Below are 22,839 nucleotides of genomic sequence, written 5' to 3'. Positions count from 1 at the left end.
TAGAAGCGAGCTCTGAAAAGAGTGGGGAAAGTTTCAAGGGATGAAGCCTGGAGCCAAATCCACCCCTCTCTGGCTCCAGGTAGAGGAGGGCTCTGATGGAAAGCTTATGCCTCCTATACAGGGTCTTCTCTCTTGGCTGGCCTTCAGGGGTTTTCCAAATTCCATGCTATAGGGTCCAGAGAGGGTCTCCAGATTTTTGTGTGGGCTGTGGAACATCTTTAGTAGACTATCAAGTTTACACCATGTGAATAGGGGAATTTTCCTTTGCCCTCAGAAAGAAGGGAGAAAGGCCAGGAGATAAGCAGAGAGGTGCCTTTGCCCTGCTGACTGGATAGCCCCATTTTTAGGGTTTGCTCTGTTCCAATAGGATATCATTGTGAGGAACCAGCTGCCTGCCACCATTAATGGGTTTTCTGTCAGCATTTCCCTACCTTTGATACTATTGTCTTAACTGAAGCTGTAAAGACCACACAACATTGGGTGAATGATCCAAACAAGAGGGAGGTTCCGAGCCACTCAGATTCCTGAATTTTGAAGCTAGGTTTCAGATTGGCTGAAGAATTCAGTTTTCTTGTTGGCACCAGTCTCCTTGACTTACAAAGAGTATAACTGTATTTGAGAACACTTAAAAACAAAAAATTGGCCTTTGCCAGGAGGAAAATAGCCAGCCCCACAGCAAATCCCAAGCTGAGGGCAGTAATTTATTAGCCAAAAGGTCCAGATCCTCTGTAAGGCCATGTCTTCTTCTTTCTTTGTCTTGTACCCCCAGCAGTTAGCACAATGCTTAACACATAGCAGGCGCTCAATAAAAAGGTGTTGAATATATGAGTGTGCCATTGTAGACTAATGAGGATAGGCACTTATGGTCCCTTGGCCAGAGTTTTTAAAGGGCAGCATATACCTCCCCAGGTCAATGTTAAGATGGCAGGATAGTTACAGCAAGAGCATGACCCAGAGCAGGTCACCAGAGATAATTGGACTGGGGGGGATCTAGCTCCTGCATATCTCCCTTCACAACTGATTTTAATCAGGTGGGCTTATAGTAGCTACTAATGTTTAAAGAGAAGTGATCTACTACTCTGTTGTTAGACTCAAGTGAATGGTGCTCACCAACAGAGAAGTCCGTGTCCAAGAATGAAGCCAGAGAAAGGAACCCAAGAATGGTGTGTCCCTGAAGGGGTGAAGGGTGAGGGGACTCGACTGTAATTAACACCAGGAACTTAACTCTGAAAACAATTGCTTCTTGCTGTATCTTTTGCTCCCACCTTCTGACTTAATATCTTTTTTAAAAACGTTACTTCCGAAAATCTCTAACCTTGATGGTGGGAACAGGAAAAGCTTTCTCTCTGTGGTGGTGCAGAGAGCGGCTGGGTGCATCCCGCGTGAGGGCGTGGAAGTGACCGCAGACAGGTTGGCTCTGTTCCAGTCCGGGGAGCTGAGCTGCGTACCTTCCGGAAGACTCGATCCCACTGCAACCTGAAGCCTGCCTCGGGGCCACAACTACCTTTCACCTCGAGTCATCGCTTCCTACTTGTCACTGGAGTCTTGGGCACCTGGCTGTAGTGGACGTGAGGAGGGTCCGAGATCCTTTCGCAGGTGACAGAAGGCAGTCTCGTCCTGGGGAAGCTGCAGGCTCCTACCCTTTCCCCAGGAAAAGGGGACCTAGGAGCAGGTACGTGCGTGTGTGTGTGTGTGTGTGTGTGTGTGTGTGTGTGTAGACTTCCGGGAAGCAAGGACCTTTCATCACTTGGGGAGGACACCGACCTTCGGTTGAGTCAATGTTACCACTGGCACTTTGGGGCGTTATTAGGGGAAATGCGTTCGCAGGGCATTTGCGCTACCCGGAAGAAGCCGCGGCGAGGGCCACCTGTGGAGTCGCACTTCCTGCGAGGTTTCCTCGGGAGATGGCGCCACAGCCCGTGGCTGCGCCCCGCTGCCCGCCTTCCCCGCGAACTCCGGCTCCGCAAACACCCGATGGAGCGAGTCGGTGCCCCCGCCTGCGCGGCGGCCGGGACCCTGGCAGCACTGCTTCGTGGCGCTCCGTGCTAGCGCGCGTGCAGGTCTGGAAGCCTGACGCCGGCCTCGGAGCCCGACCCCGCGGCTCTCGGGGCGCACAGGACATGCGCCGGGCTCCCTGCACCTGCGCGCCCTCGACCTGGGCCCGCCGTGATGACCCAGGAGGCATTTATTGGGCCATGGCTGCCCCTGGTGCCTCAGTGAGAGCGGTCAGGCAGGCCTCGGCTGGTGACTGATAGGAGATGAGGGGTGAGCTGGGAGCCAGTTCCCCCGCTACATCTTCGCCGTGGGGAACCCCAAACCCGTTCGCGGGGGCCCCCATATAAAGAGACCCTCAGATCTGAGCTCTTTAGGGATTCAGAGTAGGCAGTTCGTGTGTCCCAGAAGGTCTGCGGGTTTCCCGCTTGGGGAGAACTCGGCGGCCGAGGCTTACGGACGCAGCCGCCCTCGCAAAGCCACGCAGGGTCCGGGGCGCACTGCCCGGGAAAGAACCGCGCGCGTGGCAGCGCTCTCTCGGCCGCCGGGCTGAGGCGTCCGGCTGCGGCTCGGGCCCTTTAGCTCCGCCGATCCGGCTCAGCGCTCAGGTTTCCGATTCGGGGCTCTGGAAGCCTCGGTCCGTAGGAAGGAGACGCGCAGCCGGCACCTTCGCATGGAGCCGGAGGTCCCGCACCGCTGCGGGTACTGGACGCCGAGCCTGGGAAGGAGCGAATTCGGCGCGCTGGGGAGAGTTCCGGGAGATCCGAGAGAGGGCGGTATTTACCAGTGCCTCCCCCTAGAGCAGCCTTGTAAACGGGATGGTTAGGGAGGACGGATTTGCACGAGTTGGTAAGAGAAAGTTGAGAATCGAGGGCCTTCCCACCCGGGGGCCTGCCGGGCAGCACGGCAAGCTCTTTAACGCCGGTCGGGGGATGAGACGAGGGGGCGCGCCCAGTTTTCGCAGTTTCGTCTTGTCTCTCGGTCTCCATGCGCCACTCTGACCGCACTCTTGCCACTCTCGTCGCCGGGTCACAACCTTCGCCTGACGGAGAGTAGTTGTCTAAAGGGCGCAGACAGCAGAGGCTTCGTTTTTGTACAATTTTTCGTTGCAGCTCTGTTCATCCAACTCGCAGGACATTTTTCTCGGCTTCATTTCCACATATTTGACAGCAGACGAAAAAGTACTTGTGTATGCAGACTTGAATCGGAACCCGAGAGCTGACACTATGAATTAGGCACCTGGGAACTCATGGTTCAGCCTTGGAGAGAGTTTATAGAAATGTGGGGACAATCCAGCAAGCAAGAGGCCCGGTCCAATCCAACTTTCTTCCTTTGGGACGATTCAGGCTGGAACGAAATGTGAGGTCTTCTAAATCGTTAAGATCCTCTGGTCAGCTAGAAAAGCCTTAAGTAACTTGTTTTATCTTTGAGACCATTAATCGTCCCTCAGCGCCTAATTATGCAATCGCCGCCCTCTAGAGCGCACAGATCAATATAGCCTAGCATCCAAACACGTGTTTTTGGAGTACACTATTGTCAGCCCCCCCCCCCATATTATTTATTTTAGAGTCCATTTAAAATCTGTTTTAAATGTCATCATATATTCTTGCAAATTTAGTTGTACACATCATTTAATTATGAAGAAATAATTTCCATGTAGTCCCGGAATTGCCAACCTAATGGAAGAGAAGAGTTGAAGACTTTTCAACCTTCAATAAAAAGAAGAAGACTTTATGACTGGGGTGAAAAGGGGCTGGTGAGCTAAGCCAATGGGGCAGCAGACCTTTACTATGTGCAAAAGCATTCAGACACATGGCGACCCATTCGCAATAAAACTTTATTGATGATCGTTTGAAAGTTATGGCAACTCCAAGGTTATAAAACTTGTCATAAAATACCAAGCAGTCATTAGTTTACCTGACCTCATTTCAATATAAACTTCCACAAAACATTTTATTTTGTTCCTTCCTAGAAGTGGAGAAAAGAAATTGAGGAGGTCAGACACAGTGGCCTATTATTGAAAACCCAAGATCTGCAGTTTGACACTCTGACCTTCATCCCTACAAATAAAACAGTGAAATCCACATTTCTGTTTTTTTCTGTAAATATTCTTATAGAAAAGAGAATAATAATAATAGCTGTGTTTTGGTCCAATCGTCCATTTTTAACACATAACCTGGGTTTGAATTTGGATGGGGAGTTTTTCCTCTTTGGAAGATCTTGCAGGATATCTTTAACAGTTCTAAGAATCAAATAGCTACGCATTATTTGGTATTGTGATCTGAGAAATGAATTCTTTAAAATATTCATTGGTGGTTATAGCTATTGAGAAGACAGATGACTTAGTTCATCCCCTCCACACCTACCATCAAGAAATGCAGCTGTCTTAATTGAGATCACTTGGAATTGTAATGCAGAAAAGAAGCCAAACTGTTGTTCCAAGAAAGCTCTACGAGAAAACTAGTCTGAGCACTGTCAAAATCATCGTTTTTGGTACAACTATATGTAGGGACTTGAACCCCTGATGACAGAAAGAACCGGCAACAAAACACTGATGACTTGGAGTAGATTCTCATCCTATGCTCTTTGGATTAACCAAGGCTCACGTTCCCCTAATACTACAACTAAGATCAGACTACTTGCTTTTAGGGCAGAGATTTGTGAGCAAGTACAAATGGCAAAGGCTGACCTTGTGTTAGCTGCCTGCTAATTTCTCCCAAACATGTAAAGGTCTGGATATACTTTTCACTGATTATTTAAAAATGTAAGCTTTAAGATAGATCCAGGCATATATCCATTTTTAATAGTTTGGGAATTTGAATATGAAGAATGCTAAGTGCTTTATGACCTCACTGGAACTCATCTTGGTAATGTTATGCTTAGTTTCCTTGTGTGCCTTAAAGGGTTTCAGGGATTTCATGGAATTTCAAATAGAAAAGAACATTTAAAAAAGCAAAAACTTATGTAAAATGCTGCTTTTTCCAGGGAGTGTACAAGGGTGTGTGCATGTGTTTGAGAGGGAAAAGTACTATATCAGAAAAAAGGGGTAGAGAGGGAGCTAAAGGAAGAGAGATGTTTATGACACAGAATAATTAAAGGGCAAACTCTCCTGGTGTTCACAGCTTTTACTAGTTGGTGGGTACAAATTGCAATAATTTGACTTGCCATTTTGTACTTTCATGTTTTTAGGCACAGTGATGCCATGCACCAAGACATTCTGTGTTTCCCTGATTTAGCACTGACTTCCAGGAAGGATAGAGGGGTAGGTGCTTGTGATCTATGGAGGGGCTCATTGGCTGAACGCAGTGTATTTACTGGACTTTAGAAACAAACGAAGGATCTAAATTGAGTCTTTTGGGATTAGGACACTTTGGAGAAGCTCACACAGTTCTGAGAGAGAACTTATTCAGAGATAAGTTAGCAAATTGTTTCTCTAATTGATGTCATTAAATTTATTTAATGGGATACATACATGCCAGGATGTGTTAGGATATGTGTTGTGGCAACAACAGCAGCAGTAAATTTATACTGTTTGTATTCCTTCTGCTATTAATTCCAACATTCATTTTACTTTACTAGATGCCTTAAGGGTATGGTATAAAGGAGAAAAGTGTCTTTATTTAAATCGGCAACAAAAATATTTTATTCTTCTTCCATCCTTCCTAAAAATACCTATTCTTCACCCCCCCTAAAAAGGTCACTTAGCCTATATACAGATATTCTCTAATTTGCCTCACCTAAATGATCCCCATTCAGCTCTATTTAAGTGTGTTTACTGGGAAGGCTTGGTTGCCAAGGAAACATCTGTTTGGATTCACCTGTCAGAGCTCTCCCTTACCCCATATTCTAAGAAAGACATGGAAATTACCTAAGTAAATTTTTAAAATAGTTTTCATGTCAAAAAGTTGTGAAAGGGCAACACATCAAACTCATGCTTATTTTTATTATATTCTCCTCTGTTTAGAGTTGTGCAGGTTATTAGAAGACATTCCCCAATACTTCATCCACTCTTGCTTTCGTGGGTGATGAGATACATTAAGGCTTAACACATGGCAAGAAAGCATGTCTTGGAGGGGTAGGCTTACAAATATCTTTGAAGTTTTGGGGGGCAGCTGGGTGATAGAGTAAAATCCCAAATTATGCCTTGAGTTCTGTACAGATGACATGTACAGACTGCATCATTTTGCCCTCATCATTTCTATTGACACAAGAAACTCTCCCAAATGAGGGAAAAAAATACAGCTTTTATGTAGTGTTGTCCAAGTGTATGTTATTCATTCCTTCTATAGAATTCAATATATATTGTACCCCAAGGGTATATTTTCCTCAATGAGACTAATTTGCTCTAACAGGAATAATAATGCCTCCCTGCACCTAATACCTTTATCCCAAAAAACCCTCATGTGACTTAGTAGTTCCATGATGAGACACACAGATCATGTGCATGTGTGGCCAGAAGCTATAGTTCATCTTACACACAACTCTACAAATTTAACCCTCTGGTTTCTGCTTTTATTTATTTATTTATTTATTTATCTGGTTCTCTTCAGTATTGAGCACCCTCGAGAAACAAAAAGTCTTTTGTTAAATGTTCAGGTGATTTTGTTTCACAGCTAAAATGTAAACAAGTCTGGTTCTAAAGGAAAACTTATGTACACTTTTTGTCTACCCTTCCATTCGCTGAAAGAGGGCAATTTGGAGGTGACTTTGGAAGTAATAATTTGTATGTAACTTAGTAATGTCTGACTTCCAGCGCAGAACTTAAATAACAACACATTTTTCTACCGTGTTTTCTCCTCTTGGGGAATGTATAGATACATTCGTTTAGTTCTAAAAAAAATAAAATAAAATGAGGAAAATACAGGCACTCATTCACATCAATTACCATTTGAGGATTTCATTTTTTGTCCTAGTTGAGGAATGTATATAGAAGCTGGCTTTGAATGATAAAGGTTGGTATCTGGATTTAGTATCTGGAAGATCTGGGACATTTGTAATTACCCACAGCACATTTCTATCTTATTTTGAATTGGCTTTTTGTTACCTACAAGTAAATTTGCTTTCTTTAATATTTAAACCCATTTACCCATACAAGCAGTGCAATAACTTTCACCTAGCAAGTAACCACTGAAATCTACTGGTGTGAGACGTTCAAACGCAAAAGGAAAATCTACCCAGTCAAGTGGAACTGCAGTGCTCTCCCTCGAAACACAGCAGCAGCAGCAGCAGCAGCAGCAGCAGCAGTGCCTGGCTGCTGGAATGGCCATGCTGGGGAGGCTTGTAAATGTTCCATGTATTATACAGCCTAGGTAGAGAGGGTGATTTAACCCAACTGAAAGAATTTTAACTTTTCTATTTCCTGGCTTTCAGGGGTCTAAAATTTTAGCCCTAAACTGTCATTATTGAAGGTTTTTTACATTGAGTAATGGGATCATTATTTCTCTCCCCACTGAAAGGGGTTCCTCCAAGAACAGAACCATGTGGCCAAGCAGAATTCAATCCCAAAGGGAATTGCATAGAAATCGCCCAGGCAATAAAAACTACTTAGGGAATTTGTATTGTCAGCTTGCCAGAACATCAGATTCACACCTCTGATTCTGCAGGAAGGTGCTAGGGGACTTTTAAAAGGTCCCCTGTGGCCCTGACCTTGGCTTTCCATCCTTGTAAGAAATGGCTCACCGGTCAGCCACTGTCATGGGCTAGCCTTTTGATCCTGCGGGAAACAGAACCAGCCTTGTTCTCTTAATCCTCTATCTACCCTGGGAGCCTTTCAAGAATGGCAGCCACACGGTGGTTGTAGCCTCCACATCATACATAAAACCCTGGCCCAGCATTTCTGGTGCTAATCTCTTATTGCCAACCCTCTCTCTGCCCCCTGCAGCCATTAAACCTACAGGCTGGATATGATATAGCAAGACAACAGTACCTTAATATGTAAGAACTGTGAGAGCACAGAATCGTAGAAATTGGGGTAAAATACAAAGCATTGGTGTCTAAAACCCCCCTTTTTTGGTTTTCCCCTCAGGAAATTTCTTTTTTCTTTGTTTCCACTATCCATCCTTACTAATTATAATGGTTTTTGTTAAATGCTCTCCCTCCAATTTTTTTTAATGAAATGCACTACCTAAAGAGATATATATTATTAAGATATGTACTTAAACATCTTTGTAGATATTTTTAAATGTCAAGAGCTTTTGGATGTGCAAATTCTTTTATAGCATAAACAAGCTTTTTAAAATTATTTTTTTTCACATTTGCACAAAGGAAATACATGTACTGAACAAAACCAGTAGCAGTTACTTTGGTTTTCCTGAAAAAGAATTTGGAATCATTCATATCAATTTTGAAACTATTCATTCGGGGAAAAAAGGGGGGGAATCGTAAAGAGGCCATCATTTTTTTCCCTCTTTCTCTCTTCAGATTGTGTGTGTGTGTGTGTGTGTGTGTGTGTGTGATTTGCTTATTCTGCAAAGATGGACCTGTTTTATCTCTCTAGGCTTAGAAAAATGACTCTTTTGAGAGGTTACATTTCTTTTTCACATTTCTCTTCCTTAGAGTCTATGCTCCCACTGAAAACCACACTGTTGAATCTTGGCAATTTTTCTAGAACTACCCTCCAGTCATGTTTGTGGAGAAGTGGTTACAGTCTGTGTCCTACTGGCTGTGACACACAGCTTGACTCGAATGTGGCTGATAGAGGAGGAGATGGGTTGCCGGCTCTTTCACTGGTCATGGTGGGGGTAGAGTTTTTAGACTTGACAGGATACTGCACTGGCAGGAGGAGGAGAGGGTGGGCCCCTAGACGCAGCAAGTGGGCCTTCTGCAGAGGGGCTTACCAGAGACTATCCAGTCGGAGGGAGGGCTGGGTCCAGCAGGAAGAAGAATTGTGGTGTGTAACCCTCTGCCCAGTGCTGTAGATTGCCAGGACACCGACCCTTGCTGCAAGAATACAGTCAGACTCCTCTTGGTCTGCAGAGCTCTGGTGACCCCAGCCAAGCTGGGAGTGGCCAGATTCTGGTGTGGACCACAGTTTCTCTCCGAAATCTGAAAACACCGGCTTGGAATTTCACAGACCGGGTTCTCAGTCCCTACTGGGAGGCGCCCCCTACCCAATGCCTCCCTACTCAAAACGACCAAGTGAATTCCTCTAGGACCACAGGTAGAGAACATTTTTTGAAGACAGTAAAAGTGAGCCCTGCTCCTAATAACTTCGTGATTTTTCTCTTACCCTGGCTACTACTGCTCGCAGAGTGCACTGAAATCCCTTTAACTTTATAGTTTTTAAAGTGAGATGATTTATTTCTCCTCTATATCTAGGATAACGAAAAGAGTTGAGCTAGACTACAAGATGCACACAAGGAGCAAGAAAAACGTTGACTCTATAGTCCGGACTCCAAGGAGAGAGCATGGCTAGCTACCACGTACACTTCAGAGCCACCTGGGCCCAGCCGCGGTGTTAATTATGGGTTCTAATTTTATTGCAGCTCAGCTCCTCCTGGTTTGTCCCCACTATAATGGTCTTAAAAAGAAAGACCCACAGGCACAAACCACAGTGAATCCCCAGGAACGACAAAGGTAGATTTCTCTGCTGGGGGCTGGTGATCGCAGTGAAAAGCAGCTCATTCCGGGTTCTTTTTGGTCCTCACACCGCCCCTCTACCTGCAGTTTGGCGGCAGGGCTCTCGAGGGACGCTTCGGATACTCACAGTAGCGGTGGTTCGCACCCGGATGCCATGGAGTAGCCTGGGTCGGAAGACAGTGCTTGAAGCCAGAGCCTGGTCTCAATTTCCTGTCCTCACCTGGTCAGTCAGACATCCTCGGCGGTAGCTTGGAGTATCTTAGAGTCTATGTCTTTTTTTTTTTTTTAAGATTTTATTTATTTGACAGACAAAGATCACAAGTAGGCAGAGAAGCAGGCGGAGAGAGAGGAGGAAGCAGGCTCCCTGCTGAGCAGGACCCTGGGATCTTGACCTGAGCCAAAGGCAGAGGCTTTAACCCACTGAGCCACCCAGGCGCCCCTTGGAGTCTATGTCTTTAGTGAGGAAGCTCACAGGCTGTCACTGTCTCCCCCACCCCACACTCACCCTGTCATGGAGGGGGTAAAGGGGAGCACCCAATTTCCGGACTGACACGTGTGGTAAGGGGGCTTCTCTTGATGTTTCAGCAAGAGCTCTTCCTGCAGAACAGGGACATGGGGAGAACAGCGACACTGGGAGCATGGTGGGCTTCACATTCCCATCTACTTAATTAACCATGTCATCTCATTTAATCCGTTTTGTGGGCTCTTATTTAATGTAAGCCTCCGTTTTATCTCTTGTAGCACTGGGAAGTTAACCTTTGTATGGTTATTGTGGTGTTTGGAAGTTGTGAGCCCTCAGCATATGGTAGGATAAGCTGGAGAAGCATTGTCTCTGGGCACCTGGGGGGCTCAGTGGGTTAAGCCTCTGCCTTAGGCTCAGGTCATGATCTCAGGATCCTGGGATAGACACGGGTTGGGCTCTCTGCTCAGCAGGGAGCCTGCTTCCCCCCTCTCTCTGCTTGCTGCTCTGCCTACTTGTGATCTCTCTCTGTTGTGTCAAATAATAATAATAATAATAATAATAATAAAAAGAACCGTGGTCTCATCATTCCCTTTACCTTCAGGGATCATCTTTGCCTTTCGGGTTTTCCCTCCCCAAAGCAGGGACCCGTCACAGAACCTGGCCTTGAGGATGCCCTAGGGATTCCAAAAGGATCCAACCTTGCAGTGCTTAGAATATGAGCTTTGGGTCGATCATGAAAAGACAGATGGTCGATTTTGCCTTGGAGAGTGGTAGAGAACGGTATGGGGATTTGGAGCCCAGTGGAGGGTGGAGGTGAAATTGGAAAAGGAAACTAAAAATTTTGGGCTATCAAAAGTTCTGCGGATTTTCAAAGGCCTTTCCGAACCTTTGCAAACATTACTGTGGGAGAGCGATCAAATCTGACACCTATAGGTGTCGCTATGACGAGGTGACTCGGACCGGAGAGAGGTAGCCCGGGACTCCCCAGACCGCAGCAAATTTTCCATGACTCCGACCCTGACTCTGCTTCCAACACTACCCCCGCCCCCACTCATGTTTTCGGAGGGATGGTGAGGACAGTGCAGCAAGATTATCTGCTTTCACGGTCAGCGCAGAGCTAGTTGGTGGTGCTTGAGAAATTCGTCCAGAGAAAAGACAGCCTGGAAATCCCGCGCCTCGACCGCCCGGAGCTGGGCAGCTCCACCACTCCCTGCCCATTGCCCAGGTGCGAGGACTCCATGGACGCAATCGCGAAGTGCGCCAGCCTGTTCTCTGCATCACTGAAAATGGGAGGAAAGCTTTTGCTTAGCTCCGAGTCTGGCCCACAGGTTGATTCCGGCTCCTTGAAGCCAGCAGACAATCCCAGCCTCCCAAGAAAGCTGCATTCAACGTAACCTGCCCGAGAGGGGGACCCTGAAGAGTGTGCTTCAGAGCCGAAACCAAGGCTTAGAGGGGCGGCCTGGTTCGCATTTATCTTTTCCAGACAGCCTTTGGGCCAATCGGGTCTTCGGAAGGAGACAGCCCCACTGCCCTCACAGGGACCCCGAGGGCAGGGTCTTTAAGAGCCCCGAAAACCTGCTTTCCTCACACGCAGCTGCAACTTTCTTGAGCTGCTTCAGCTCAAGGCTGTAGAGCGACCGCGGGCGGTGTCCTTCTCTCCTCACCGAGAGGTGGTGTGTCTTCTACAGATTCTTAGACCCAGGCAGGGCGAAGTGCCTCCTCCCTAAGGGTTCAGCCTGGCTTCCCCGAAGGAATCATTCCTGCCCCTGCCCCCAACCGGGATCCATCCTTGATCGCACTTGCGGGACCGCAGCCACAAGTTTTGCCCCTTGCACAAAAAATGTGTTCTCTTTCATTTGCGGGTTTAAAAAGCAAATGTAACCATAAAACATGGTTATAACGTGGGGCCCCGCGCCGTCCTTCTGAAAGCAATTCTGCTGTTGAAAACTGAAAAATGGGCGTAATTTGCGTTCAGAAAGTGATGTTAAGGTCATGGCAATTTCCCGGGCCGTTATTTATTTTTACTTTAAAGTCTTTAGGGAAGATTTGCTTATATACTCGGAAACCTTCCAATGCGAGGGTACCAGCAATCCAGTTCGCCTTCAGCGCGGGGGGAGGGGTGGAGAACAATTACTGAGTGACGCTAATATGGGGAAACTGAAAAGAAATGTCGATTGTTTTTATTGTAACAGAAGGAGTGAACAAACAGAAAAACCAACCCCGGGTGAACGGAAACAGGCAGGCGGGGAATTAAAAGCGGGTTTCAGGCGACAACAGGCCCCTCCCCTGCCCTTGGAAGGAGTAAGCGAGTGAGGATCGCTCTCAGCCCCGGGGGCCCATCCCACCGCCCGCAGCGGGATTTCCGCGCTCCGGCGGGACCCTGCATGCTGCGGTCCTCTGGGGGAAAGCGTCTTGAATCCTAAGCATCGTCGGCAGTTAGGCGGAGAGGCAGCAGGGAGGCTTTGGCGATTCTCGGAGAATCTTCTGGGCTGTTTCTGGGGGCCGCCTCCCCCATCCCCCAGCCTCCACTGGGGCTGGTACGTCCGGCGGCGTCCGCAGCCGGGCTAAGTCCCGGCCTGCAGGTCAGTGTGTGAGCACCCCCACACCCCAAACCCCGGGGGCCTGGCTGGGGCTGAGGGCTCTGGTGGTCTGTCTCTCCCTCACCCCAAAGCTTTTCTCTCTAGCGCCCCCCCCCCTACCCCGTCCCCCACTTAGCCCGCGGCTCGGCGCGCGGTTCCCGCCTGGCCCGCACTCAGGGTGGCCCTCCCTCGCCTGGGGCACAGGGTGCGCTTCCGGCTGCCACGTGCCGCAGCAGCCGCTGGGAGGTCGAGTAGGCGGCGGAGCCGCAGCTGACCCCGAGCGGCCGAGACAGAGCCGTGGCCAGATCCGGGCTGGAACCCGTGGCCCCGGCGTTAGCCGCGCAGTCTGGCGAGGACTGAAGTCTGGCCTCTTTTTCTCTACGCCGCGCTCAATCTTCCACTTACGCTGAAAGAGGCGCTCCTTTGGGAGAACCGGATTCGAGATCTTGTTTCTATCTCATTCCCTCCTCACAAGGCTGCAAGAAGTCACTGTGCTCCGAAAACCCGTCGCGGAGCTCAGACCCTTGCCTCCTCTCCTTCCCTGGAACTCCCTGGGCAGGGCGAGAAGCGGACATTGTCGCCCGCGCCGGCCGGGATCCTGTCCCCAGCAGGAGGGCAAGTTGGAAGAACCTGCCCCTTAATGTTCTCTGCCAGCTCTGCTCTTCACAAATGCCACCGAGAACAGCAGGACCCCTCTCACGCGCGCACGCATAGCGTCTCTCATTCTATCCCCCAGACTCAGGAGAAGCTGACCTGCAGACCCCGGGTAGCAGCCCAGGGCGTCGGTCAGGGTTGCAGAGCTATAGGGAAGAGTTCTCCCTCAACAGCCTGTAGCGCCGGGGTCCCACCTCGGCTGTCCCCCGCGGTCCCCGGGCAGGCGCCGTCTGCCAGGCTGCGCGAGGACGGCCTCGCTAGATTCCTCTTCTTTCTGGTCGTCTCTCCTCAGATCCCGCTAATGCCGAGAGGGGGGCGCCACAGATTACCGTCCGCGGCACTGCGACCGCTGACAGATTTATGAAGACTTCACAGCATCTGGCTTGGGCCCGCAGCGGCAGGGCAGGAGTCCAGCCCAAGAGGTGCGCTGTGGACTGAAGTTCCCCCGGCGGCGTGCCCGAGCCGAGCCGCCCCTGCAGTCCCGGGCCCTGGCTCCCCTCTGGCCGGTGGACACATCTGTCCCCGCCGGTGTCGAGAGTAGGGATTCTCTCCACCCCGCGTAGCCCTCTCCTTCCCACCCTCCCCCGCTAGCTTCCAGTCTCCCACTGAGTAAATATTTACCCAGAGAACGGGTAGCCCCTTGGAGGAGGCCTCGAAAGCACCCTGGGAAGGGCTTTTGGCTTCTTCCTGGCCTGTGTCAGCTGCAGGCCTTACTGGTTGTGTTTTGGTTTTAGTCTTTTAGAAGAAATTCTTTTGGTAGATTGCCTCCCTCCCCCCATCTCTTTGTAATCTCCCAGGTCCACAGCGGGCAGTAACCAGGGAGCGCTGACCCCAGCTGCCCCTTGGTTCTTTCTCGAAGTCCTGCCTCCCCACTCCCACTGTCGAGGCTTACCGGCCCTTTAGGTTTCTCTCTCCCTCTCGCCTGCCCGCCTCTAGCCCTCGAGTCCTCTTTCCCTTTTTCAAGTCACTTATCTCTCGCTCAGGCTGTTTGATTTGCCTGTTACCTGACCATAGCACTCAGGGTGCGGCCCCGGGAGGGTTCAGCATTCAGCATCAGCATCTTCCTCTAGGATCCCTCGCCTCGATCTGTCCCTTGAAGTTTCCACTCCTTTTGCCGCCCAACCTCGGGCCTCACTTTGCTACGGGTACTTAGCGTCCCTAAACACCGACGATTCTTCGCGGGGTGTTGGGAATGCGCCGAGCTGAGAGCACCGAACACCCGCACCCGCTGGTGTGGTGACCGCCTGCCCCGCTCCAAGGAGCGGGGAGAAAGGGTGCGCCACAAAGATAACGCGCGGCCGCGGCCAAGTCCAACAGGTGGAAATGAAGAGATAGTAGCAGACCTGTTCTAGAGCACGGGACAGGTCAGGCAGCTGAAGGAGTTTAGGGGCAAACGGGAGGGATTTGTGTTTAGGTCCACCTAGCCGAAGCTCTAAACAACGAGTCTTTGGATCACTCCGGGTTGGTGCTGTAGAACCACTAAAACCCTCATAGAGCGCACAGATCCACATCCGGGCATCGGGTCTTGTCAGCCAGAAGGTGGAACAGCCCTTTACCGACACTGCCGCCCAACAAAATCCGCAAGGCAGAGTTGAGTCCGTGTCTGTGGGGGGAGGAGTCAGGGAGCTACCTTCTTGATCTAGAAGTCCGGCACGTTCCATCTTTCATACAAATCTACGTCGTAGGCTCTTCTCTGATATCTCAGTCTCTCAATTAACTTGCACCCAATCTTCAGGAAGGAATTGCAAAGACATCCGCATGGTAAAATACCAGGCGATGCCAAACAATAAGTATTCGGGGTCAGACCAGGATAAAATCGCTATCTAGTCAAACTGGAGATTTTAAACAATTGAAACAAACAAATAAAGAGACAAGTTCAAGTATTTCTAGTTGTGAGACTTTTCGCAAGAACCCGGCTATAGGGGCGCCTGGGTGACTCAGTGGGTTAAGCCTCTGACTTTGGCTGGGGTCATGATTTCAGGCTCCTAGGATCGAGCCCTGCATCGGGGAAATCTCTGCTCAGCAGGGAGCCTGTTCCCCCCCCTCTCTGTCTGCCTCTCTGCCTACTTATGATCTCTGTCAAATACGTAAATAAAATCTTGAAAAAAAAAAAAAAGAACCCGATAATAAAAAATTAAGGGTCTTTGAACGCATCCGTATCTTTTCATTCTTCTTACCTATAAATTTGAAATCAGACTGCGGCCCCAACCACAGGAGCATGAGCATCTGGGGGTGGCTCTTCATTTCAAAAAACACAGATGATCATTCGTTTTTCTGGCTTCTTGTCACTTAGTGGCCCGGAATCCCGGCCTGGTCAGCTTTCCTGTATGTAGTAGACTGGAGCTACACACATCCCTCAGGATTGTGGGAAGATCAACAGGAATCCTGTGTGCACAAGTAGTAGTGTTATGACGGTCAAGTAGCAATATCAACATCCTCGACCTGAAGAAGTCCAAACACCCAAGTTCATTAAAGATGCTCCCCATCTTGTTTTTAATTTTGATTAGCATTCTCCATAACCCATACTCAAAATGTAATTAACTTTGGCCGCCAAAAAGAGTACTATACACTTTAGATTAGACTTAGAGTGATCGAAAGTGAAAATTCAGAAGTAGGCTGACTCTCAAGGCCCCTAGTAGCTAAACAGAGAGGAGAATTACATATACGTGCAGGCTCGGCGTACAACTTTCTTGGGGCCAAGTCTCTTCGATTAAACAAAACTCTTGCGGGGGCGGTGGGTGGGCAAACCTTGGCTTCGAGTACCATCAGACCAGCAACCAGGCTGAGTGCAGTGGCGCGCTGGCCTCCAAGGAAAGTGCCTCACGCACAGGCAATCGTCTACGTTGGCTGTGAGCTAGCTTTAGCCTCGTGTGCTTAAGTCCTCCGCATACCGCGCGCGGCCGCAGCCTGGAGCCTGCGTAGCTAAGGTTTGGCCCCGCGCTCCTGGATGAAACCACCAGAAACTGCATTGGGGAGCTAGTTCTGGAGGCAGGAGAGGGGTCTCCACCTGGGTCACAGTGGCCTCCACCTCTGGCTTGGTCTCCCCTCAACCTCCTGGTCTCTCCGATCGGCCTATCGTCTCACACCTGCGCTTTCGCCACCTGGCATAGGCTGGAGTTGAAAAGGTATCATCCCGGTTAAAATGTCCTTCTCCAGACAGCCCCTGGAGACCTGCAAGACCGGCTATTCTAAGAAACACCCCCGCCACCCACCTGACGGTGGCCCCCACCTCCCACCTAGAGTTTTAATTTAAATTCTGAGGGGTCTGTTTCTCCCTGCCCCCGTCTCAACTTCTTCCCCCTTAGAGTTTCTCATATTCCGACCAAATGCTTTCATTTGCTTATTCAGCAAATTTATCAGCTTGATTTTGTTGTCTGTTTGAGTTGACCCTAGGAAGGTGTCAAACACCCATTTTCATTGTATTTAGTCACCCAGGTGCACTGCAAGCTAGCAAGAGACAGCGGAAGAACTTTCCCGGACTGCGACGTCGCTCAGCGGCTCGCACCAATCACCACGCAGATTGACCTCGGGCCCTCCTCTTCGAGGGCGTGGCCCCAGTGAGTGATAGACGGAGCCGCCCGGCCCGGCTCAGGCCAGCCCACGTTGCTGCTTAGATTGAAATGCAGAACTCTAGCCTCTTTCATCAGGGCACAGACTTCCTTTTACTCCTTCCTTCTGCGCTCTCGCCGCCTCCTCCCGGGCAGAAGCGGAGGCACCGGCTGCCTGGGGCAGCGACAAGCCGGGCCACTGAGGTTGTGCGAAAAGTTTCTTTTTGGGAGTTCGGAATTGGGGCCCGGTTGTTGTACTGCTCGGAGCAATGGGTGAGTGGCGGCGGGGGACGCTGTCAGAGCCGGGAAGGGAGGGAGGGAACAAGAGGGCGAGGGAGGGAGGGAGGGAGCGCGAGGGCGCGCACCACTGAGCGCTCACACTCTTCTTATTGACTTTGCTCCTGTTCCTACAAGTTGTTAGAAACACGCTAAGGGTCAGGGCACTCAGCAGTTCAGTATGAACGCTGGCTACTGGGTTGCTGTTGATGTCATTTTCTGATATTAAAAGAAGGGAGCGGTGGCATCGGCAAGCTCAGTAGCCTCAGTGCGGACCAAGTTTTGTTTCACACAAACTCACACACTGAGAACGGGGGTGGGGGGGAATCCAAACGAACTGTAGTTTCTCCTAGACTAATTGCGCCGGTCCCCAGGCGGGGCGCTGGGGCTCCAGGGGTAGCAGCCCAGAGACTTTAGAGCGGAGCAGACGAGAAGGAGCTAGTTGCAGGAGTCAAGACCGATTTCCCCGCCTGCTTCGGAGGCTTTTTGAACACTTGGAGCGGCCCTGCGTCTCACCACTTTATTTGCTTGTAGTGGCCGCAGGCACCACTGGGAATGGGGTGGGGGGGTGCGACTAGACCTTAGTGGTTTGCGGCCATTGGGCAAGGCTCGGGGACAGTAGGGTTTGGGGAAAGCCCAGGTCCCCAGTCCCGGGTGGGTGCATTTGCCCGGCCTTCTGATGTGGGCGGAGGCCGAGTGGAAAACGGCTGTCCCAAACTGCCGGTGCGCGTCCCCGCGCGCCGTGTGTTCGTTTTGCAGAGCCAGCCTTTGGGGAGGTGAACCAGCTGGGAGGAGTATTCGTGAACGGGAGGCCGCTGCCCAACGCCATCCGGCTTCGTATCGTGGAACTGGCCCAACTGGGCATCAGACCGTGTGACATCAGCCGCCAGCTACGGGTCTCGCACGGCTGCGTCAGCAAGATTCTGGCGCGCTACAACGAGACTGGCTCGATCTTGCCAGGAGCCATTGGGGGCAGCAAGCCCCGAGTTACCACCCCTACAGTGGTGAAGCACATCCGGACCTACAAGCAAAGGGACCCTGGCATCTTTGCCTGGGAAATCCGGGACCGCCTGCTGGCGGACGGCGTGTGTGACAAGTACAACGTGCCCTCGGTGAGCTCCATCAGCCGCATCCTGCGCAACAAGATCGGCAACTTGGCTCAACAGGGCCATTACGACTCATACAAGCAGCACCAGCCCGCGCCACAGCCGGCGCTGCCCTATAACCACATCTACTCGTACCCCAGCCCCATCACGGCGGCCGCAGCTAAGGTGCCCACGCCGCCTGGGGTGCCTGCCATCCCCGGCTCGGTGGCCATGCCCCGTACCTGGCCCTCCTCCCATTCCGTCACCGACATCCTGGGCATTCGCTCTATCACCGACCAAGGTAAGGTCAGGGGCCGGGTGGTGTGGGTGTGCAGACCCTCCCTCTGCACCCTCTCCGGTGTCTCTGTATCTGCGGCCTCCGGGCCCGCGTCTGTGCCACCACCTGAGGCTTTTTCCTTTCGAAACTAAGGAGTCCTCCCAGGGGGTGTCCTGATCTCATTAACTTGAAATTCATGCCCTCTGCTTCCTTGCCACACACAGTCTCCTGCCTCATCTCAAACTACCAGACCCATAACATCCCCCCATCCCCAACACATGGTTCGCATTTTCCACCCTCCCCCGCCTCTCGCGCCGCTGCAGCCTCAAACCCGCTCGCTCACTCGGAGAGCGCGGCCCAGGTCGGACTTGGGGCGCAGCCCGGGAGGCTTGAGCGGGCGTGGGGCTGCTGGCTGCAGACACCGCTGCGGGCAGCTTGTTTGGGGATCGGATGCGGCCTCGAGGAGTCGGGCACCCTGTGGAAATTGCAGTATTCTTGGATTCTGGCAATCAGGCCAAATTTGCTCAGGCAGGAAGTTCAAATGTCACCTAATTGGTTTCATTCTTATGCTTCACTTCATTTTCCTCGGAAACGGAGGTCCCGAAGTTACTACTAGTAACTTGCATGTTACTGCATTGCTCATTCTGGGACTAATTTTCTGCTTTATTTCTCTCTCTCTCCTTCTCTCTTTTCCTACTGCCCCCACCTTCAGCCTTTACCTTAGTAGAGTTCACTATATGTGTCTTAAGAACTGGCACCAACCACTGCTATGATGGGAACAAAATGTGCAGTGATTTCATCATGTCCTCTCTTCTTTCTCAGTTTACCCACGCCTGCGGCTTCCCTTTATGCCCCCCCCCCCCCCCCCCCCCCCCCGTCCCTAGGAATGCCAATGGACACCTAGTACCTGCACATTTTCAGCGGTGCCACCCTATTGCTCCTTTCCTTTCTCACCCTTGACCTTGCCGTCTAGCGAGTGTCTTTTCTGCTTGGCAAGAAGGATTCTCCAGCCTTACTGCACAGTTGGGCTTCCACAGACCAGACTTTGTTTTCCTTTACTTCATAATGGGACAAAACAACAACAGCAAGGAAACTGGCATTGAATTCTTTCTGGGTAGGAGGAAAAAGTCAACATGTCCTAGGCACAGAATTTAAATAATGCAGAGATAAGAGCCTACCGTTTTAATTTCTTGGCCGAAAGTTTAAAAAGTGCAGGGGAAAAATTAAGTAGGAAAGGCGGGGAATAGTTCCTTTAATTATTTCCTGCCTTTCTCTGTTGCCACCACATTGGCACAATTATCTTTTTAAGTAATTAAAGCAGAGCCCTGATTTCTTGTCTTCTTGTTTGCTGACTGTGAATTTACAAGATTTTTCTAGGAGCTCAGTTTTATCTTATTTGGAGCTGGTTGGCGCTTTAGTTGGAGAGAGTTTGCCCTTGATTTATAGGATAAACTGACCTCACTGACATTTAAAGGAAGCCCCTGTTCATGGGAAAGTGTGAGATCAGCAGAAATGGGGGCTCACAGGGGGATCTCAATTTCTTAAGATAACTTCAGTCTTGTGCCCACCGATTGCCTTTTGTCTGGGGAGGCAAAGAGAGACTGGCAGTTCTTTGCCAAAACACGGTTTCCTGGTGCAAACTGGAATACAATCTAATTCTTTGGAGAGGGGGAGGAACAGTGAAAAAAGACTGACAGAGTTGCTCTTCCCTGGGGATCCTACAATCAGACCAAGTATCAGTTGGAAAAGTAATGGATTATATGGAGAGGAGCAACTTTTCATTCTAGATGTTGTTGATTCTGGATGCCAGCTTTAAACAACCTGTTTTCTGACAAATCTGTGACTATAAAATGATTATTTCTGTAAGTGATCATTTCTACAAAACAATTGCCCCTTCAAAGCACTGTGCCAGATGGAAGTATTTAAAATCAAGTTGTAGTGGCTTTGTCAAAATATCAGTCCTCCACCTATAGGTTCCAAAGACAAAAACACATCGCTCATAGTCTTCAAATATCTTTTCTTTTAAAACTTCACTTAGTCATTTAAAGATGGCAGTGATTCAGTAGGCACACTTGTAGGTATTGTGGTAATCAGTTTACGGCATATAATTTTCTTTGTATCTGTACTAAGAACATAAAGGATAACTGACAGCTTTACTCTTTAAAAAAAAAACAATTCTACCTTCATTTTCTTAACTTTTTATTTCATTAAAAAAAAAACAACAAAAGACCCCCAAAACAAACAAACAAAAAAACCCCCCACAAAACCCTCTCTCTGTGACCTTACTACTGATGCTGGTACCATTTACAGTGGTAATTGTATTATTTATTTTTTAAGTTATATGCACATAACCTCACATATTTAATGTGTAGACATAGAACATCAAGGATAATCACGAATTATGCACACACATGGCAAACTATGCATGTATATTTTGCATGTGTGTTGTGGGCAACTTGCAGTTATTTGTTTGCAAAGGACTTTGCAGATCTTTTGTCTCATCTATTGACATAAGTACTAGATCCCCACAGCACGGTGAGCACTTTTCTGGTTGTCTCTGAGCACCCGCACAGGCCAAGGACGGTTAGGCCAAGGACGCTCCTCTTTCCCTTTTCAGTCCGCACCAGTCCCCGTTTTCGTCAATCCCGAGTCGACCCTGGGTTAGGCCTGGGATGATCAGCGAGCGCATCCAGCTTCACGTCTCTCATTCCTCGATTTAGGAAAACGTTCAGGTTCTTTCCATTTGATTCCCCGGGGGAATGAGGAGGGGAGGAGGAAATCGAAGGCAGTTGAAAAAGGGGGGGAAAAAAAAATCTTCCCGCAGGCGTGGGTTTAAGAGCTGGGAGAGGCCTACTCTGACGAGCGTGAGCTCCGCCGGGCCCCAGGCTGGAAGCCGGCGAGGCCGCGCCTGGGCCCAGCGCCCCCGGCTAGGTCGAGGGCAGGGGTCGGAGCCCCCGCGCTTGGCGCTCGCGGCTTCAGGCCGCGTCTCAGGAGGGGGCGCGCGGGTCGGCGCTCCAGCTTGACGCCTTCTCCTCCTCCCCAGGCGTGAGCGACAGCTCCCCCTACCACAGCCCCAAGGTGGAGGAGTGGAGCAGCCTGGGCCGGAACAACTTCCCCGCCGCCGCCCCGCACGCGGTGAACGGGCTGGAGAAGGGAGCCCTGGAGCAGGAAGCCAAGTACGGTCAGGTGAGGAGGCGAGGGCCCCGCCGGGTGGGCCGCGAGGCGGCGGGGGTTTGCGCGACGGGGGACCCAGGTCGAGGTCGGGAGCCTCGACCGAGGGGAAGCCCAGGCCGACCGTCCGTCCCTGCGGGGGGTCCTAGCCCGGGCGGGTGAGGCGGGCCCGGGGCCGCGGGTCGTCCAGGGCGGAGTGGAGGCCTCGAGTCCCCGCCAGGAGCCCCAGGGGCCTGGGGCGGTGGAAGCGGTTCCAGGCCCGCGTGGCCTCTGCAGGCGTGGGGGGTGGGGGGCGCGCCCGGAGCCCCCGGCGCTGCTGGCACAGGGGCTGGGGACCCCTGCGAGGCGCGTCCGCGGGGGCCGGCGACGCGGCGGGGTTGTCGGGGCGGCGCCCGCCCAGCGCACGCCCGAGGTCGCGGCCTGCGGCGCTGCGGGCTGCGGGGTCCTCACGCTCGGACCGTTCTCCGGACGTGGCTCCCCGAAAACAAACGTGGCTCAACCTGCGAGTGAGGAGAGGGCAACCAGATAAACGTAATAAAGTTACCATTTTCCGATTAAAGGTCACGGTGTAATCTCCCAAGGGAGGTTTGTGAGAAAACCTCAAATTATACGGACTGGCTGTGGACCGTTTAATTTTTCTTTCCCTCTGTCCCTCCCCCGACTCTGCAAAAGAAAAATTAAAACACTCGTGTTTTTTTTTTTTTCTTCCCCCGAGAAAAACTTAGAAACCACCACCACAAAAACCCTAGAGTTTTGAGTCTAAATTCATCACCAGGATGGAGTCCGAGGCGCAAAGCTCTGAAAAACAAACAAACAAACGCGGACCTTAAGGCAGCCTAAGGTTTCTTAGAGCAGATTTGGGTAGATCTGCAAATTTCCTAATACCAAATTCCAATGCCAAAGCCTCAAAATACCCAGTTTTCGTTTTATTATTTTGAAGTCCTAAAACTCTTAGAGTTTTCTTATCAGTCAAAAATCAGCGTTTTACTTGTTACTTTTATTCACTTGGGAAAAAATCCTAATCCTTGTTTTCTAAAAAAAAAAAAAAAAAAAAACCATCTCCACTTCCTTTTCTCTCCCTTATTTTGCTAAAACAGTGTCATACATTTAGGAGCTGTCCCATGACAAACATCCCAGAAAATAGCAGCGAAGAATGAGAGTCCCTTTCCTGAGTCTGTTTCTACCGGTAAAGAATGCCAAGGAGAAATGATATGAA

General features: G+C 50.3%; 2 protein-coding genes across 4 annotated transcripts in view; both read left to right on the top strand.

The window, feature by feature from the left end:
- Window positions 1-1,557: 1,557 nt before the first annotated feature.
- The window catches only part of PAX9 (paired box 9), a 32,904-nt gene continuing 11,622 nt past the window's right edge, over window positions 1,558-22,839 (top strand). For 2 of the 3 annotated variants that reach the window (XM_082737804.1, XM_082737806.1), the window contains exons 1-4: window positions 1,558-1,672; window positions 16,694-17,087; window positions 17,850-18,476; window positions 21,496-21,638. In XM_082737804.1, coding sequence (XP_082593930.1) covers window positions 17,084-17,087; window positions 17,850-18,476; window positions 21,496-21,638 — 774 coding nt within the window. In that variant the 5' untranslated portion in view covers window positions 1,558-1,672; window positions 16,694-17,083. The remainder of the gene's footprint in view (window positions 1,673-16,693; window positions 17,088-17,849; window positions 18,477-21,495; window positions 21,639-22,839) is intronic. The other variant, XM_082737805.1, reaches the window with a different exon arrangement.
- LOC309866586 (uncharacterized protein) lies at window positions 12,182-15,415 on the top strand (the record flags this gene model as incomplete). The annotated part of the gene is made up of 3 exons (XM_082734421.1): window positions 12,182-12,338; window positions 12,458-12,615; window positions 13,088-15,415. 3 exons carry the CDS (start codon window positions 12,182-12,184, stop codon window positions 13,628-13,630), a joined length of 858 nt encoding a protein of 285 aa, XP_082590547.1. The 3' UTR covers window positions 13,631-15,415.

Source organism: Mustela nivalis, assembly GCF_964662115.1.
Source record: "Mustela nivalis genome assembly, chromosome: 6".
NCBI classification, from domain to species: domain Eukaryota; kingdom Metazoa; phylum Chordata; class Mammalia; order Carnivora; family Mustelidae; genus Mustela; species Mustela nivalis.
This window is presented reverse-complemented; position numbering and strand designations above follow the sequence as displayed.